Raw genomic sequence first — 18,144 nt, 5'->3', positions numbered from 1 at the left:
TAAATGAATAAAGCCTTGGACAAACGTTCTCTCTCTCACGGGTCCTCTAAATGAATAAAGCCTTGGACAAGCGTTCTCTCTCTCTCGGGTCCTCTAAATGAATAAAGCCTTGGACAAACGTTCTCTCTCTCTCACGGGTCCTCTAAATGAATAAAGCCTTGGACAAACGTTCTCTCTCTCACGGGTCCTCTAAATGAATAAAGCCTTGGACAAACGTTCTCTCTCTCACGGGTCCTCTAAATGAATAAAGCCTTGGACAAACGTTCTCTCTCTCACACGGGTCCTCTAAATGAATAAAGTGTTGGACAAACGTTCTCTCTCTCTCACGGGTCCTCTAAATGAATAAAGCCTTGGACAAACGTTCTCTCTCTCACACACACACGTGTTCCATCACCTGTGTGCACCACACAAAGTAATAGGAAAGAATGTTGATGAGAAACGTTACAGGTTCTTCATTATAATACATTTAGTAGGGGCTATTTTGGGTCTGTGTCATCAAAAAAGACAAAACACTGTCACCAGTAACCAACCAGTAACCACAAGCATGGGAGAAGAAGATGGCATATGGGCTGGCGGTGGACATTTGTTCATCCTACGCTGAATACATGTCATTTTTATAATGACAGAGTTCCCCCGAGGCTAATCTAGTCCCTCCTCTGCCACGCATAATATGCAGACGGAACATTTTCCAAAGGTTAGCTACCAGTTAGCATACGACTGACGGAACACTGTTGGACTACATCTCGACCACTTCCTGGGACATGGAAACGTCTAGGTCGCCGAGCGACTGATTCACAGACTGACCCTACGGCAGTTTTTGACAGCTGTGTGGTGCTAGACTCTGTGGGTATCTGTTTTGGTGGTGGTGCACACTGTTACCATGGTGATGTAGCCCCAAATAGTCCCCACTATACACCCTTCTTCAGGCTTGTTGAGATCTGAATATATGCAATAAAGACTACCTGGAACATGTCCATTCTCATCGTCCAACCTGTGGCCATTTGCACACACAACTGGGTGTGAAACAATGCCTTATATCTGGGAATCCATTTTCAACATTATTACACTGAGTTGGAGGAAGCCATAAACAAACAGATCTCTGGCTAACTAGACTGAACTTGTCTGGGTATGTAGGACTTCAGCACACTCCACATTCAACAAAACCATCTGGTCTTTTGGGACACTTTTTTCTCCTTTATTAAGGCTCCCGAAGTCTTTCCAATAAGTTATCCTACTCTCAACACTCGGGTTGCGTTGGTTGAGAAAGTGCTATCCCTGGAATCCAGCCTTCTGGAGTATGGAATTTCCAGCCATCCCAGTCACCCAGCTGCAGTTTCCCTATTTATTGTTTTAAGAAAAAGGGATATATTTATTGTTCCCTCGTCAGGTTGTGCTTCAACTGTGGCGTTGAACTGGAAAATCAAAGCTATTGCATCAGCAAACCTGAATCTGGGACGCAGATGGAGAGAGTAAAAAGAAAGACAACAAATGAAGACTGGTACATGAGGGAGGATGGTGATGAAGCTACAGTAGAAAACAGGAAGACTGGTACATGAGGGAGGATGGTGATGAAGCTACAGTAGAAAACAGGAAGACTGGTACATGGTGGAGGATGGTGATGAAGCTACAGTAGAATACAGGAAGACTGGTACATGGGGGAGGATGGTGATGAAGCTACAGTAGAAAACAGGAAGACTGGTACATGAGGGAGGATGGTGATGAAGCTACAGTAGAAAACAGGAAGACTGGTACATGGGGAGGATGGGGATGTCAGCTACAGTAGAAAACAGGAAGACTGGTACATGGTGGAGGATGGTGATGAAGATACAGTAGAAAACAGGAAGACTGGTACATGGGAGAGAATGGTGATGAAGCTACAGTAGAAAACAGGAAGACTGTTACATGGGGGAGGATGGTGATGAAGATACAGTAGAAAACAGGAAGACTGGTACATGGGGGAGGATGGTGATGATGAAAACAGGAAGACTACAGTAGAAAACAGGAAAACAGACTGGTACATGGGGGAGAATGGTGATGAAGCTACAGTAGAAAACAGGAAGACTGGTACATGGGGGAGGATGGTGATGAAGCTACAGTAGAAAACAGGAAGACTGGTACATGGGGAGGATAGTGATGAAGCTTCAAAGTAGAAAACAGGAAGACTGGTACATGGTGGAGGATGGTGATGAAGCTACAGTAGAAAACAGGAAGACTGGTACATGGGGAGGATGGTGATGAAGCTACAGTAGAAAACAGGAAGACTGGTACATGGGGGAGGATGGTGATGAAGATACAGTAGAAAACAGGAAGACTGTTACATGGGGGAGAATGGTGATGAAGCTACAGTAGAAAACAGGAAGACTGGTACATGGGGGAGGATGGTGATGAAGCTACAGTAGAAAACAGGAAGACTGGTACATGGGGGAGGATGGTGATGAAGCTACAGTAGAAAACAGGAAGACTGGTACATGGTGGAGGATGGTGATGAAGCTACAGTAGAAAACAGGAAGACTGGTACATGGGGAGGATGGTGATGAAGCTACAGTAGAAAACAGGAAGACTGGTACATGGGGGAGGATGGTGATGAAGCTACAGTAGAAAACAGGAAGACTGGTACATGAGGGAGGATGGTGATTAAGCTACAGTAGAAAACAGGAAGACTGGTACATGAGGGAGGATGGTGATGAAGCTACAGTAGAAAACAGGAAGACTGGTACATGAGGGAGGATGGTGATGAAGCTACAGTAGAAAACAGGAAGACTGGTACATGGGGAGGATGTTGATGAAGCTACAGTAGAAAACAGGAAGACTGGTACATGGGGGAGGATGGTGATGAAGCTACACTAGAAAACAGGAAGACTGGTACATGGGGAGGATGGTGATGAAGCTACAGTAGAAAACAGGAAGACTGGTACATGGGGGAGGATGGTGATGAAGCTACAGTAGAAAACAGAAAGACTGGTACATGGGGGAGGATGGTGATGAAGCTACAGTAGAAACAGGAAAGACTGGTACATGGGGGAATGGTGATGAAGCTACAGTAGAAAACAGGAAGACTGGTACATGGGTGAGGATGGTGATGAAGCTACAGTAGAAAACAGGAAGACTGGTACATGGGGGGAGGATGGTGATGAAGCTATAGTAGAAAACAGGAAGACTGGTACATGGGGGAGGATGGTGATGAAGCTACAGTAGAAAACAGGAAGACTGGTACATGGGGGAGGATGGTGATGAAGATACAGTAGAAAACAGGAAGACTGGTACACGAGTGAGGATGGTGATGAAGCTACAGTAGAAAACAGGAAGACTGGTACATGGGGAGAATGGTGATGAAGCTACAGTAGAAAACAGGAAGACTGGTACATGGGGGAGAATGGTGATGAAGCTACAGTAGAAAACAGGAAGACTGGTACATGGGGAGGATGGTGATGAAGATACAGTAGAAAACAGGAAGACTGGTACACGAGTGAGGATGGTGATGAAGCTTCCGTAGAAAACAGGAAGACTGGTACATGAGGGAGGATGGTGATGAAGATACAGTAGAAAACAGGAAGACTGGTACATGAGGGAGGATGGTGATGAAGCTACAGAAAAACAGGAAGACTGGTACATGGGGGAGGATGGTGATGAAGATACAGTAGAAAACAGGAAGACTGGTACATGAGGGAGGACGGTGATGAAGCTACAGTAGAAAACAGGAAGACTGGTACATGAGGGAGGACGGTGATGAAGCTACAGTAGAAAACAGGAAGACTGGTACATGAGGGAGGACGGTGATGAAGCTACAGTAGAAAACAGGAAGACTGGTACATGGGGGAGAATGGTGATGAATCTACAGTAGAAAACAGGAAGACTGGTACATGGGTGAGGATGGTGATGAAGCTACAGTAGAAAACAGGAAGACTGGTACATGGGGGAGGATGGTGATGAAGCTATAGTAGAAAACAGGAAGACTGGTACATGGGGGAGGATGGTGATGAAGCTACAGTAGAAAACAGGAAGACTGGTACATGGGGGAGGATGGTGATGAAGATACAGTAGAAAACAGGAAGACTGGTACACGAGTGAGGATGGTGATGAAGCTACCGTAGAAAACAGGAAGACTGGTACATGAGGGAGGATGGTGATGAAGATACAGTAGAAAACAGGAAGACTGGTACATGGGGAGGATGGTGATGAAGATACAGTAGAAAACAGGAAGACTGGTACATGGGGAGGATGGTGATCAAGCTACAGTAGAAAACAGTAAGACTGGTACATGGTGGAGGATGGTGATGAAGCTACAGTAGAAAACAGGAAGACTGGTACATGGGGGAGAATGGTGATGAAGCTACAGTAGAAAACAGGAAGACTGGTACATGGGGGAGAATGGTGATGAAGCTTCCGTAGAAAACAGGAAGACTGGTACATGAGGGAGGATGGTGATGAAGCTGGTACAGTAGAAAACAGGAAGACTGGTACATGAGGGAGGATGGTGATGAAGATACAGTAGAAAACAGGAAGACTGGTACATGGGGGAGGATGGTGATGAAGATACAGTAGAAAACAGGAAGACTGGTACATGGGGGAGGATGGTGATCAAGCTACAGTAGAAAACAGGAAGACTGGTACATGGTGGAGGATGGTGATGAAGCTACAGTAGAAAACAGGAAGACTGGTACATGGGGAGAATGGTGATGAAGCTACAGTAGAAAACAGGAAGACTGGTACATGGTGGAGGATGGTGATGAAGCTACAGTAGAAAACAGGAAGACTGGTACATGGGGGAGAATGGTGATGAAGCTACAGTAGAAAACAGGAAGACTGGTACATGGGGGAGGATGGTGATGAAGCTACAGTAGAAAACAGGAAGACTGGTACATGGGGGAGGATGGTGATGAAGATACAGTAGAAAACAGGAAGACTGGTACATGGGTGAGGATGGTGATGAAGCTACAGTAGAAAACAGGAAGACTGGTACATGGGGGAGGATGGTGATGAAGCTATAGTAGAAAACAGGACGACTGGTACATTGGGGAGGATGGTGATGAAGCTACAGTAGAAAACAGGAAGACTGGTACATGGGGGAGGATGGTGATGAAGATACAGTAGAAAACAGGAAGACTGGTACACGAGTGAGGATGGTGATGAAGCTACCGTAGAAAACAGGAAGACTGGTACATGAGGGAGGATGGTGATGAAGATACAGTAGAAAACAGGAAGACTGGTACATGGGGGAGGATGGTGATGAAGATACAGTAGAAAACAGGAAGACTGGTACATGGGGGAGGATGGTGATCAAGCTACAGTAGAAAACAGGAAGACTGGTACATGGTGGAGGATGGTGATGAAGCTACAGTAGAAAACAGGAAGACTGGTAGATGGGGAGAATGGTGATGAAGCTACAGTAGAAAACAGGAAGACTGGTACATGGGGGAGAATGGTGATGAAGCTACAGTAGAAAACAGGAAGACTGGTACATGGGGAGAATGGTGATGAAGCTACATTAGAAAACAGGAAGACTGGTACATGGAGGAGAATGGTGATGAAGCTACAGTAGAAAACAGGAAGACTGGTACATGGGGGAGAATGGTGATGAAGCTACAGTAGAAAACAGGAAGACTGGTACATGGGGGAGGATGGTGATGAAGATACAGTAGAAAACAGGAAGACTGGTACACGAGTGAGGATGGTGATGAAGCTACCGTAGAAAACAGGAAGACTGGTACACGAGGAGGATGGTGATGAGGATACAGTAGAAAACAGGAAGACTGGTGCATGGGGGAGGATGGTGATGAAGATACAGTAGAAAACAGGAAGACTGGTACATGGGGGAGAATGGTGATGAAGCTACAGTAGAAAACAGGAAGACTGGTACATGGGGGAGAATGGTGATGAAGCTACAGTAGAAAACAGGAAGACTGGTACATGGGGGAGAATGGTGATGAAGCTACAGTAGAAAACAGGAAGACTGGTACATGGGGGAGAATGGTGATGAAGCTACATTAGAAAACAGGAAGACTGGTACATGGTGGAGGATGGTGATGAAGCTACAGTAGAAAACAGGAAGACTGGTACATGGGGGAGAATGGTGATGAAGCTACAGTAGAAAACAGGAAGACTGGTACATGGGGGAGGATGGTGATGAAGCTACAGTAGAAAACAGGAAGACTGGTACATGGGGAGGATGGTGATGAAGATACAGTAGAAAACAGGAAGACTGGTACACGAGTGAGGATGGTGATGAAGCTACAGTAGAAAACAGGAAGACTGGTACATGAGGGAGGATGGTGATGAAGATACAGTAGAAAACAGGAAGACTGGTACATGGGGGAGGATGGTGATGAAGATACAGTAGAAAACAGGAAGACTGGTACATGGGGGAGGATGGTGATCAAGCTACAGAGAAAACAGGAAGACTGGTACATGGTGGAGGATGGTGATGAAGCTACAGTAGAAAACAGGAAGACTGGTACATGGGGGAGAATGGTGATGAAGCTACAGTAGAAAACAGGAAGACTGGTACATGGGGAGAATGGTGATGAAGCTACAGTAGAAAACAGGAAGACTGGTACACGAGTGAGGATGGTGATGAAGCTTCCGTGAGAAAACAGGAAGACTGGTACATGAGGGAGGATGGTGATGAAGCTACAGTAGAAAACAGGAAGACTGGTACATGGGGGAGGATGGTGATGAAGCTATAGTAGAAAACAGGAAGACTGGTACATGGGGGAGGATGGTGATGAAGCTACAGTAGAAAACAGGAAGACTGGTACATGGGGGAGGATGGTGATGAAGATACAGTAGAAAACAGGAAGACTGGTACACGAGTGAGGATGGTGATGAAGCTACCGTAGAAAACAGGAAGACTGGTACATGAGGGAGGATGGTGATGAAGATACAGTAGAAAACAGGAAGACTGGTACACGGGGAGGATGGTGATGAAGATACAGTAGAAAACAGGAAGACTGGTACACGAGTGAGGATGGTGATGAAGCTTCCGTAGAAAACAGGAAGACTGGTACATGAGGGAGGATGGTGATGAAGCTACAGTAGAAAACAGGAAGACTGGTACATGGGGGAGAATGGTGATGAAGCTACATTAGAAAACAGGAAGACTGGTACATGGTGGAGGATGGTGATGAAGCTACAGTAGAAAACAGGAAGACTGGTACATGGGGGAGAATGGTGATGAAGCTACAGTAGAAAACAGGAAGACTGGTACATGGGGGAGGATGGTGATGAAGCTACAGTAGAAAACAGGAAGACTGGTACATGGGGGAGGATGGTGATGAAGATACAGTAGAAAACAGGAAGACTGGTACACGAGTGAGGATGGTGATGAAGCTACCGTAGAAAACAGGAAGACTGGTACATGAGGGAGGATGGTGATGAAGATACAGTAGAAAACAGGAAGACTGGTACATGGGGGAGGATGGTGATGAAGATACAGTAGAAAACAGGAAGACTGGTACATGGGGGAGGATGGTGATCAAGCTACAGTAGAAAACAGGAAGACTGGTACATGGTGGAGGATGGTGATGAAGCTACAGTAGAAAACAGGAAGACTGGTACATGGGGAGAATGGTGATGAAGCTACAGTAGAAAACAGGAAGACTGGTACATGGGGGAGAATGGTGATGAAGCTACAGTAGAAAACAGGAAGACTGGTACACGAGTGAGGATGGTGATGAAGCTTCCGTAGAAAACAGGAAGACTGGTACATGAGGGAGGATGGTGATGAAGCTACAGTAGAAAACAGGAAGACTGGTACATGGGGGAGGATGGTGATGAAGCTATAGTAGAAAACAGGAAGACTGGTACATGGGGGAGGATGGTGATGAAGCTACAGTAGAAAACAGGAAGACTGGTACATGGGGAGGATGGTGATGAAGATACAGTAGAAAACAGGAAGACTGGTACACGAGTGAGGATGGTGATGAAGCTACAGTAGAAAACAGGAAGACTGGTACAGTAGAAAACAGGAAGACTGGACACGGGGGAGGATGGTGATGAAGATACAGTAGAAAACAGGAAGACTGGTACACGGGGAGGATGATGGATACAGTAGGGAGGATGGTGATCAAGCTACAGTAGAAAACAGGAAGACTGGTACATGGTGGAGGATGGTGATGAAGCTACAGTAGAAAACAGGAAGACTGGTACATGGGGGGAGAATGGTGATGAAGCTACAGTAGAAAACAGGAAGACTGGTAGATGGGGGAGAATGGTGATGAAGCTACAGTAGAAAACAGGAAGACTGGTACATGGGGGAGGATGGTGATGAAGCTACAGTAGAAAACAGGAAGACTGGTACATGGGGGAGAATGGTGATGAAGCTACATTAGAAAACAGGAAGACTGGTACATGGGGGAGAATGTTGATGAAGCTATAGTAGAAAACAGGAAGACTGGTACATGGGGGAGAATGGTGATGAAGCTACAGTAGAAAACAGGAAGACTGGTACATGGAGGAGAATGGTGATGAAGCTACAGTAGAAAACAGGAAGACTGGTACATGGGGGAGAATGGTGATGAAGCTACAGTAGAAAACAGGAAGACTGGTACATGGGGGAGAATGGTGATGAAGCTATAGTAGAAAACAGGAAGACTGGTACATGGGGGAGAATGGTGATGAAGCTACAGTAGAAAACAGGAAGACTGGTACATGGGGGAGAATGGTGATGAAGCTACAGTAGAAAACAGGAAGACTGGTACATGGGGGAGAATGGTGATGAAGCTACATTAGAAAACAGGAAGACTGGTACATGGGGGAGGATGGTGATGAAGCTACAGTAGAAAACAGGAAGACTGGTACATGGGGAGGATGGTGATGAAGCTACAGTAGAAAACAGGAAGACTGGTACATGGGGGAGGATGGTGATGAAGATACAGTAGAAAACAGGAAGACTGGTACACGAGTGAGGATGGTGATGAAGCTACCGTAGAAAACAGGAAGACTGGTACATGAGGGAGGATGGTGATGAAGATACAGTAGAAAACAGGAAGACTGGTACATGAGGGAGGACGGTGATGAAGCTACAGTAGAAAACAGGAAGACTGGTACATGAGGGAGGACGGTGATGACGCTACAGTAGAAAACAGGAAGACTGGTACATGAGGGAGGATGGTGATGAAGCTACAGTAGAAAACAGGAAGACTGGTACAAGAGGGAGGACGGTGATGAAGCTACAGTAGAAAACAGGAAGACTGGTACATGAGGGAGGATGGTGATGAAGCTACAGTAGAAAACAGGAAGACTGGTACATGGGGAGGATGGTGATGAAGCTATAGTAGAAAACAGGAAGACTGGTACATGGGGGAGGATGGTGATGAAGCTACAGTAGAAAACAGGAAGACTGGTACATGGGGGAGGATGGTGATGAAGATACAGTAGAAAACAGGAAGACTGGTACATGAGGGAGGATGGTGATGAAGCTACAGTAGAAAACAGGAAGACTGGTACATGAGGGAGGACGGTGATGAAGATACAGTAGAAAACAGGAAGACTGGTACATGAGGGAGGACGGTGATGAAGATACAGTAGAAAACAGGAAGACTGGTACATGAGGGAGGATGGTGATGAAGCTACAGTAGAAAACAGGAAGACTGGTACATGAGGGAGGATGGTGATGAAGCTACAGTAGAAAACAGGAAGACTGGTACATGGGGGAGGATGGTGATGAAGCTACAGTAGAAAACAGGAAGACTGGTACATGAGGGAGGATGGTGATGAAGCTACAGTAGAAAACAGGAAGACTGGTACATGGGGAGGATGGTGATGAAGATACAGTAGAAAACAGGAAGACTGGTACATGGGGGAGAGGATGGTGATGGAAGACTGGTACATGTAGAATGGTGAAAGGAAAAACAGGAAGACTGGTACATGGGGAAGGATGGTGATGTCAGCTACAGTAGAAAACAGGAAGACTGGTACATGAGGGAGGATGGTGATGTCAGCTACAGTAGAAAACAGGAAGACTGGTACATGAGGGAGGATGGTGATGAAGATACAGTGGAAAACAGGAAGACTGGTACATGGGGGAGGATGGTGATGAAGCTACAGTAGAAAACAGGAAGACTGGTACATGAGGGAGGATGGTGATGTCAGCTACAGTAGAAAACAGGAAGACTGGTACATGAGGGAGGATGGTGATGAAGATACAGTGGAAAACAGGAAGACTGGTACATGAGGGAGGATGGTGATGAAGCTACAGTAGAAAACAGGAAGACTGGTACATGAGGGAGGATGGTGATGAAGATACAGTAGAAAACAGGAAGACTGGTACATGGGGGAGGATGGTGATGAAGCTACAGTAGAAAACAGGAAGACTGGTACATGGGGAGGATGGTGATGAAGCTACAGTAGAAAACAGGAAGACTGGTACATGAGGGAGGAAGCGGTGATGAAGCTACAGTAGAAAACAGGAAGACTGGTACATGAGGGAGGATGGTGATGAAGCTACAGTAGAAAACAGGAAGACTGGTACATGAGGGAGGATGGTGATGAAGATACAGTGGAAAACAGGAAGACTGGTACATGGGGAGGATGGTGATGAAGCTACAGTAGAAAACAGGAAGACTGGTACATGGGGGAGGATGGTGATGAAGCTACAGTAGAAAACAGGAAGACTGGTACATGAGGGAGGATGGTGATGAAGCTACAGTAGAAAACAGGAAGACTGGTACATCGGGGAGGATGGTGATGAAGCTACAGTAGAAAACAGGAAGACTGGTACATCGGGGAGGATGGTGATGAAGCTACAGTAGAAAACAGGAGTTGGACAGACACTTGCGGATACCTCTCCAGCTGTGTCAAGCCCAAAGCCAACACACCACCCATGTCAGGTCTGAATGCAACCAAAACTTCCAGGAAAGACACCCCAACATCTTTTAAGGGGCGGCAGGTAGCCTAGTGTCTTATTCGCACCTCTGGAAGGTCAAAGTGGAACAATGACTGTCGTCAGTGAGGGGTTCCTTAATCAGGATGACCTCAGCATCACAGCAGGCCCCCCAGGAACCTGGAGAGTGAGGGATGGGATGGGGGATGGAAACCTGTCAGGATTTGGAGAGAGGTGTGTGTGTGTGTGGGGGGGGGGGGTATCCTGGCAGCAGTGGTGAGACTCACCTCCACGAAGTGTGAAGAGAAGCCAGCCTGAGACATCTGGAGGCCGAAGGCTGTCCCGTTCTTACTGGTCCCTGTAGAGGAAGACGAGGTGAGTTCAGCAGGGGGAATTATTTTCTTTGAGAACAGGAAAAGGAAATGAGTTGGGTCTAGTTTGTGGTTTACAGATGGCTGTTTAACAGCGTTATATGGAATACCTTCCAAACTGAAGATCCTATCCCCAAGCGCGTCCACAATGTCCTTCAAGGCAGACTCATCAGTCACCTTGAAGAAGTGCTTGTCATCAGGGTCACTAGCGATATACTTGATTTCATTCAGGAATGCCTCTGGGTTGATTCCACGCCGGTTGTAGTAGCCAAGCACCTGGTGACAACCAGACAGAGACATCCATCACCAGACTTTGTTGTAGAGTGCCCTACTATAGAGCTATCTCACTTATGAACTGTGACTCAACAATCCTTTTGCCCACTCAAACCAATAGGGAAACTGGCACACTTTAGATAGACTTAGAAGTTTAACCAGAGAAGGGTGGTTCCAACTTCCAATCCTTTGGTGGATTGTGTCCCTGCTGCCTGCTGTCACAAATTCCAGCTGTCAGCAACCAAATGAACTCAGCACCTCCCTTCTCTTCTTAGATGCCCATGGCCTGGTTTGACTGGGCCCCTCACCTCATCATCTATGGGCTGAATAAGCTCAGGAGAACCCCATGCCAAAGCAGGCTTAACCAAAGTGTTCTGTGGGCTTGGAAAGATCATTCACACTTTCAACCACTTGGCTGACTGTGTATATACATTTTGAGAGGGCACTAAACCGTTTAGGCTCTGTCTAATACCCTGACAACACCGCTCTCACGGGTGCGCTAAATTCATTTAGAAATCTATGTTATTCAATTATTGCACTAACACTGCTCGCGCGCGTCAACCAATGTCTGCTTTCTATTTCTGACGCAGATCGCGCTGCAAGTCCTGCCTCTCCCATCTCCTCATTGGTTTATAGAAGCAGGTACCCACGTACCATCTCCTCATTGGTTATACCCACGTGAGTGACTGAAAGACGAACGAGGTCGGTTGCGGTAACGCACCTAATTTCTGAAAGTTGCCAATCGCAATGTAAAGTCAAGAGAAGAAAAAGCCTAGAAGGAGGAGAAATGACTAGAAAAGAGTCAGTTGACTGTTTTATGTGTGGATTAATTGTCGGAGTAGAGGACCTTGTGCATCTCAGGTAAAATAACAACTCAATGTTTATATCCCAGGACAAATTAGCTATATAGGACAACTTAGATACCAAGCGCAAGCTAGCTAGCTAAATTGCCATAAAGGTTGAATGCTTTTCGACCTGTCCCCAAATGAATGTAATTGGTTCAGAGTATGTTTTGATATTTTAACCTGCGTGTCGTGATCACGTTTGGTGTGGGGGGACAAAATCCATTGATGCACGATGGCGCACGCGCGCAGACGGTTTGGGTTCCGTGTAAACCTCTGTACTCTTTGGAGCACTGGTGAAGTCACATCACATCTGTGAAGTCACATCACATCTGTGAAGTCACATCACATCTGTGAAGTCACATCACATCTGTGAAGTCACATCACATCTGTGAAGTCACATCCCAATGTGTGTTGAAAGTGTACATGTCCCAAACCAGAGAAAATGAACATTGTACTGTAGCCACCTTGTCATTATGGAGGCACGAAGCAGTAGTATGGTAGTTAGCTGAAGAGAGTAGAAGCAGCAGCTGACTGTAAATACATTTAACAACTGTAGCAATTCTACTTTCTATATGTCAGTTAAACAGTACTATATAGAGCCATGACCACATGGAACTCTATTCCACATCAAGTAACTCATGCAAGCAGTAAAATTGAATTTAAAAATACACTGTGAAGCAACACAAACATAGGCACAGACACATGGATACACACGCACGATATCATACGCACTATACACGCACGCACACATAGATGTTGTGTTGTAGATATGTGGTAGTAGAGTAGGGGCCTGAGGACACACACTTAACGTGTTGTGAAATCTGTTGTTAATGTATTGTAATGTTGTTTAAATTGTTTAGTGTAGCCTAGTGGTTAGAGCATTGGACTAGTAACCAAAAGGTTGCAAGTTCAAATCCCCGAGCTGACAAGGTACAAAATCTGTCGTTCTGCCCCTGAACAGGCAGTTAACCTACTGTTCCTAGGACGTCATTGAAAATAAGAATTTGTTCTTAACTGACTTGCCTAGTAAAATAAAGGTAATAAAATGTTTTTTTAGCTTGACTCCAGGTAGAGTAGCTGCTTCCTTGGCAGAGGCTAATGGAGATCCATAATAAATAACAACAGACAAATGTTAGCCAGCTAGTTAAATGGGAGGTGGAAACATTCACTTACTATCAGTGAGCTAGTTAGTTATTTCTCCTTCTCTATTTACTAGCTACCGTAACATTACCTCATGCTGTCTCCAGTTATGTTCACATTTAGTGGTTTATGACATTTTGATCACTTTTGGTCATAAGAGCAACGGCAGTGGAAAAACGTAAACAAGGGAGAGAGGACAGGAAGGAGACAGAGATGGTGACTCACAGTGATGGTGTAGCAGGAAGAGGACAGGAAGGAGACAGAGATGGTGACTCACAGTGATGGTGTAGCAGGAGAGAGGACAGGAAGGAGACAGAGATGGTGACTCACAGTGATGGTGTAGCAGGAAAGAGGACAGGAGAGGACAGAGAACTCACAGTGATGATGTAGCAGGAGAGAGGACAGGAAGGAGACAGAGACGGTGACTCACAGTGATGGTGTAGCAGGAGAGAGGACAGGAAGGAGACAGAGACGGTGACTCACAGTGATGGTGTAGCAGGAGAGAGGACAGGAAGGATGACAGGAGACAGGAAGGAGACAGAGAGGGTGACTCACAGTGATGGTGTAGCAGGAAAGAGGACAGGAAGGAGACAGAGACGGTGACTCACAGTGATGGTGTAGCAGGAGAGAGGACAGGAAGGAGAGAGAGACAGGAGGGTGACTCACAGTGATGGTGTAGCAGGAGAGAGGACAGTGATGACAGGAGAGAGGACAGGAGGACAGAGAGAGGTGACTCACAGTGATGGTGTAGCAGGAGAGAGGACAGGAAGGAGACAGAGAGGGTGACTCACAGTGATGGTGTAGCAGGAGAGAGGACAGGAAGGAGACAGAGAGGGTGACTCACAGTGATGGTGTAGCAGGAGAGAGGACAGGAAGGAGACAGAGAGGGTGACTCACAGTGATGGTGTAGCAGGAGAGAGGACAGGAAGGAAACAGAGACGGTGACTCACAGTGATGGTGTAGCAGGAGAGAGGACAGGAAGGAAACAGAGACGGTGACTCACAGTGATGGTGTAGCAGGAGAGAGGACAGGAAGGAGACAGAGACTCACAGTGATGGTGTAGCAGGAGAGAGGACAGGAAGGAGAGACAGAGACAGTAGAGACTCACAGTGATGGTGTAGCAGGAGAGAGGACAGGAAGGAGACAGAGACGGTGACTCACAGTGATGGTGTAGCAGGAGAGAGGACAGGAAGGAGACAGAGATGGTGACTCACAGTGATGGTGTAGCAGGAGAGAGGACAGGAAGGAGACAGAGAGGTGACTCACAGTGATGGTGTAGCAGGAGAGAGGAGACAGGAAGGAGACAGAGAGAGGACAGGTGACTCACAGTGATGGTGTAGCAGGAGAGAGGAAGGAGACAGAGACGGTGACTCACAGTGATGGTGTAGCAGGAGAGAGGAAGACAGAGATGGTGACTCACAGTGATGGTGTAGCAGGAGAGAGAGTGATGGTGTACAGGAGAGAGGAAGGAGACAGAGACGGTGACTCACAGTGATGACAGAGAGAGGACAGGAAGAGACAGAGACGGTGACTCACAGTGATGGTGTAGCAGGAGAGAGGAAGGAGACATAGAGGATGACTCACAGTGATGGTGTAGCAGGAGAGAGGACAGGGAGGAGACAGAGATGGTGACTCACAGTGATGGTGTAGCAGGAGAGAGGACAGGGAGGAGACAGAGAGGATGACTCACAGTGATGGTGTAGCAGGAGAGAGGACAGGGAGGAGACAGAGAGGATGACTCACAGAGATGATGTAGCAGGAGAGAGGACAGGAAGGAGACAGAGAGGGTGACTCACAGAGATGATGTAGCAGGAGAGAGGAAGGAGACAGAGAGGATGACTCACAGTGATGATGTAGCAGGAGAGAGGAAGGAGACAGAGACGGTGACTCACATTGATGATGTAGCAGGAGAGAGGACAGGAAGGAGACAGAGACGGTGACTCACAGCGATGGCATAGCGGGTGATGCCATCTTTCTCGCTGTCCTCGATGGCCTGTTGAAGGTCAGGGCTGTCATGTGACTCCCCGTCAGTGATCACGATCATCACCTTCTTGGCGCCTCGTCGGGCTCCTCGTTTGAATGCTTCTGAGCTGTGGCATGTGATTTATGTAACTCATATTTATAAGGTTCAAAGTTTACAGCCAGAAAGTGGGATTTGAGTGATAACCCAGAATAAGGTAACAAATACAGTATTTATAGTCTTCTATTACTATCACCTAGTGTCATTTACAATAATTTACTGTACGTCATTATAGTTGTACTTGTTGTGAGATACAATAGACAGACAGCTTCCAACACTATACTGATTCAATATTAGGGATATTGTTGATGTAGTTTCATATCAGTTAGGGCGTTTTACCGAGCGACGTTGATGCCGAGTGCCGTGTTGGTTTCCTCTCCGCCTCTCTGATGGATGTTGCTTGCTCTCTTCACCACCTCCTCCACCGACTTGTAGTCATTCAGATGGAACTCGTGCACCACCTTCTCCCCATACTGCACCACTCCAACCTGAACCATATCACGCACATACATTATAACAGGTCTGGAGGGACAAATCACGTCTGGTTTTTCATTCTACTAATCATCAACATGGACTCATCGTCCTTTGACACTCCAGACCTCGAGTTGAAAACTGGGGCATAACAGGCAATTCAACCAGGTTAGCCAGAGCGACACATTTCCCACAACTCACCTGTATCTGGCCTGGTCCAATGTAGAACTTCTGTAGAATGTTGATAAGAAAGGCTTGCACCTCCGTCCAGGGGTAGATGGAGTTGGAACCATCCAGAACGATCACTATATCCATGTAGGTCTCACACCCTAGCAGAGGAAGACACACAATAATGTCTGAACTGCACCATCAATGCAACCTTTGTGGTTGAGCAATGGCAAACAGTCTAATGCATCAATAATAATCAATAATGACTTGTACTTATGGAAGCAGATCCATAAAGCATTGCCAAACAGCAAAGGGGCGTGCTCTGTATTTACTCTGGAAGGCTGGAGCTATGGTTTTGGAGAATTTGAAGCTGGCGTTGACTCGAGAGCATATCCCAGTGCTGTAGTATGAGCTGCCGCACTCATAGGACCACAGGGGTCCACAGACCTATACAACACACAAGAAAACACATTCAGCACAGCATGAATGAGACATGTACCGTGGGCCTACGTTGGATGAAAAGGTCAATCACAAAAACTACATGTGGTTCTTCACCACAGGAGGTTGGTGACACCTTAATTGGGGAGGATGGGCGCGTGGTAATGGCTGGAGCGGAATAGGTGGAATGGTATCACATACATCACACCCATGGTTTAATGCCATTCCATTTGCGCCGTTCCAGCCATTACTATGAGCCGTTTCCCTCGCAGCCGTTTCCCTCGCAGCCGTTTCCCTCTCAGCCGTTTCCCTCTCAGCCGTTTCCCTCGCAGCCGTTTCCCTCTCAGCCGTTTCCCTCTCAGCCGTTTCCCTCGCAGCAGACTCCACTGTTCTTCACAAACCCCTGACCACCAAGCTAGTCTCTGTGGAAACCACACATAATGACACTATACTTTTGATAGACTGGGTGTTCATCATCACTAACCACAAAGCTATTGTCTTTGGGGTTGGTTGTCAGCGTCATCCCCAGCCTCATCTTGTCTTTTCGCTCGGCGACATTGGTCAGAGAAATCCTTCCTTGAGGAACAAGAAAAGACAGAGTCAAAGAAATAACAATGTTTATTCTAACAGTTTGATGTTTCTACACATTGTGAAGACTTTTGCCTATATTTCTCACTTCTGCTGTGTACCTGCGGGCAAGTCTCTTCACAAGCTTCTGCAAACCCACTGACTACACATGGCAGTTAGGAGGATGATCCCACATCTCCCAACTAAAGGACGGAACACCTGTGCTTTGAGGCAGTGTGCAGAGCATGTTACTACAGTGGGCTAAATCAGGGTCACACACAGCGTTTCTTGGTAGTCTTAAACAAATCTAGTCTGAAACAAAAGTAGACACTTCACACATGATTATTGGCTTAAAAGAAGACACCTGTACCATGTCAGATATAGAGTTGAAATGTCTTTGCATCCCAATATGACACTTTATATACATAACAGAAGTGTTGGAAGCTGTCATAACAGAATAACAGAATATAATAAAACAGCAGATTTTCAGCAGATTTAAAAAAAAAAATGTTTATTAATTATGAAATTATGAGAAATATGAACAACATTCCACCCGTGAGGCCATTGGAAGGGCGATTTGATCATTTGACTGCAGGAAAGGAGCTTCTGGGAACTAGGTTTGTTACACTTGTCAAGCCAGGAGCAGCAGTGTCTACACCATACAATATCTGCCAGCTAGTTCACACATCTCGCTGTGTCTCTCTGTACAACACAGTGCAGATAGGTCTCATCTAAGGAAACATGTGGATGTGTGGCGTGATGCCTAGGAGGATGTGGATGTGGAAATGTACATAAACTGTTAAAGGTGGAACAGCATGGTTCCCATATTCCACTCTCACACAACCTATGAACACACATATAAGGTGTATATGCACACACTCTAATGGCTGCACAACACACACACACACACACACACACAATGGCTACAACACACACACACACACACACACACACACACACTCTAATGGCTACAACACACACACACACACACACACACACACACACACACACACACACACACACACACACACA

At 46.3% G+C, this 18,144-nt stretch overlaps 1 protein-coding gene across 1 annotated transcript in view; it reads right to left on the bottom strand.

Annotated features, from left to right (window-relative positions):
* The window catches only part of LOC135532231 (integrin alpha-11-like), a gene marked incomplete at its 3' end in the record, with an annotated part of 55,410 nt that overhangs the window by 2,054 nt on the left and 35,212 nt on the right, over nt 1-18,144 (bottom strand). The window contains exons 4-10 of the mRNA XM_064959823.1: nt 17,030-17,121; nt 16,440-16,554; nt 16,141-16,268; nt 15,808-15,956; nt 15,394-15,538; nt 11,301-11,466; nt 11,107-11,177 (exon numbers count right to left, since the gene is read on the bottom strand). Of these exons, the coding sequence (XP_064815895.1) occupies nt 11,107-11,177; nt 11,301-11,466; nt 15,394-15,538; nt 15,808-15,956; nt 16,141-16,268; nt 16,440-16,554; nt 17,030-17,121 (866 nt within the window). The remainder of the gene's footprint in view (nt 1-11,106; nt 11,178-11,300; nt 11,467-15,393; nt 15,539-15,807; nt 15,957-16,140; nt 16,269-16,439; nt 16,555-17,029; nt 17,122-18,144) is intronic.

Source organism: Oncorhynchus masou, unplaced genomic scaffold (genome assembly GCF_036934945.1).
Source record: "Oncorhynchus masou masou isolate Uvic2021 unplaced genomic scaffold, UVic_Omas_1.1 unplaced_scaffold_1775, whole genome shotgun sequence".
Classification (NCBI taxonomy): Eukaryota; Metazoa; Chordata; class Actinopteri; order Salmoniformes; family Salmonidae; genus Oncorhynchus; species Oncorhynchus masou.
Note: the sequence above shows the minus strand (reverse complement) of the source record. Positions and strands in the feature narration are given on the sequence as shown.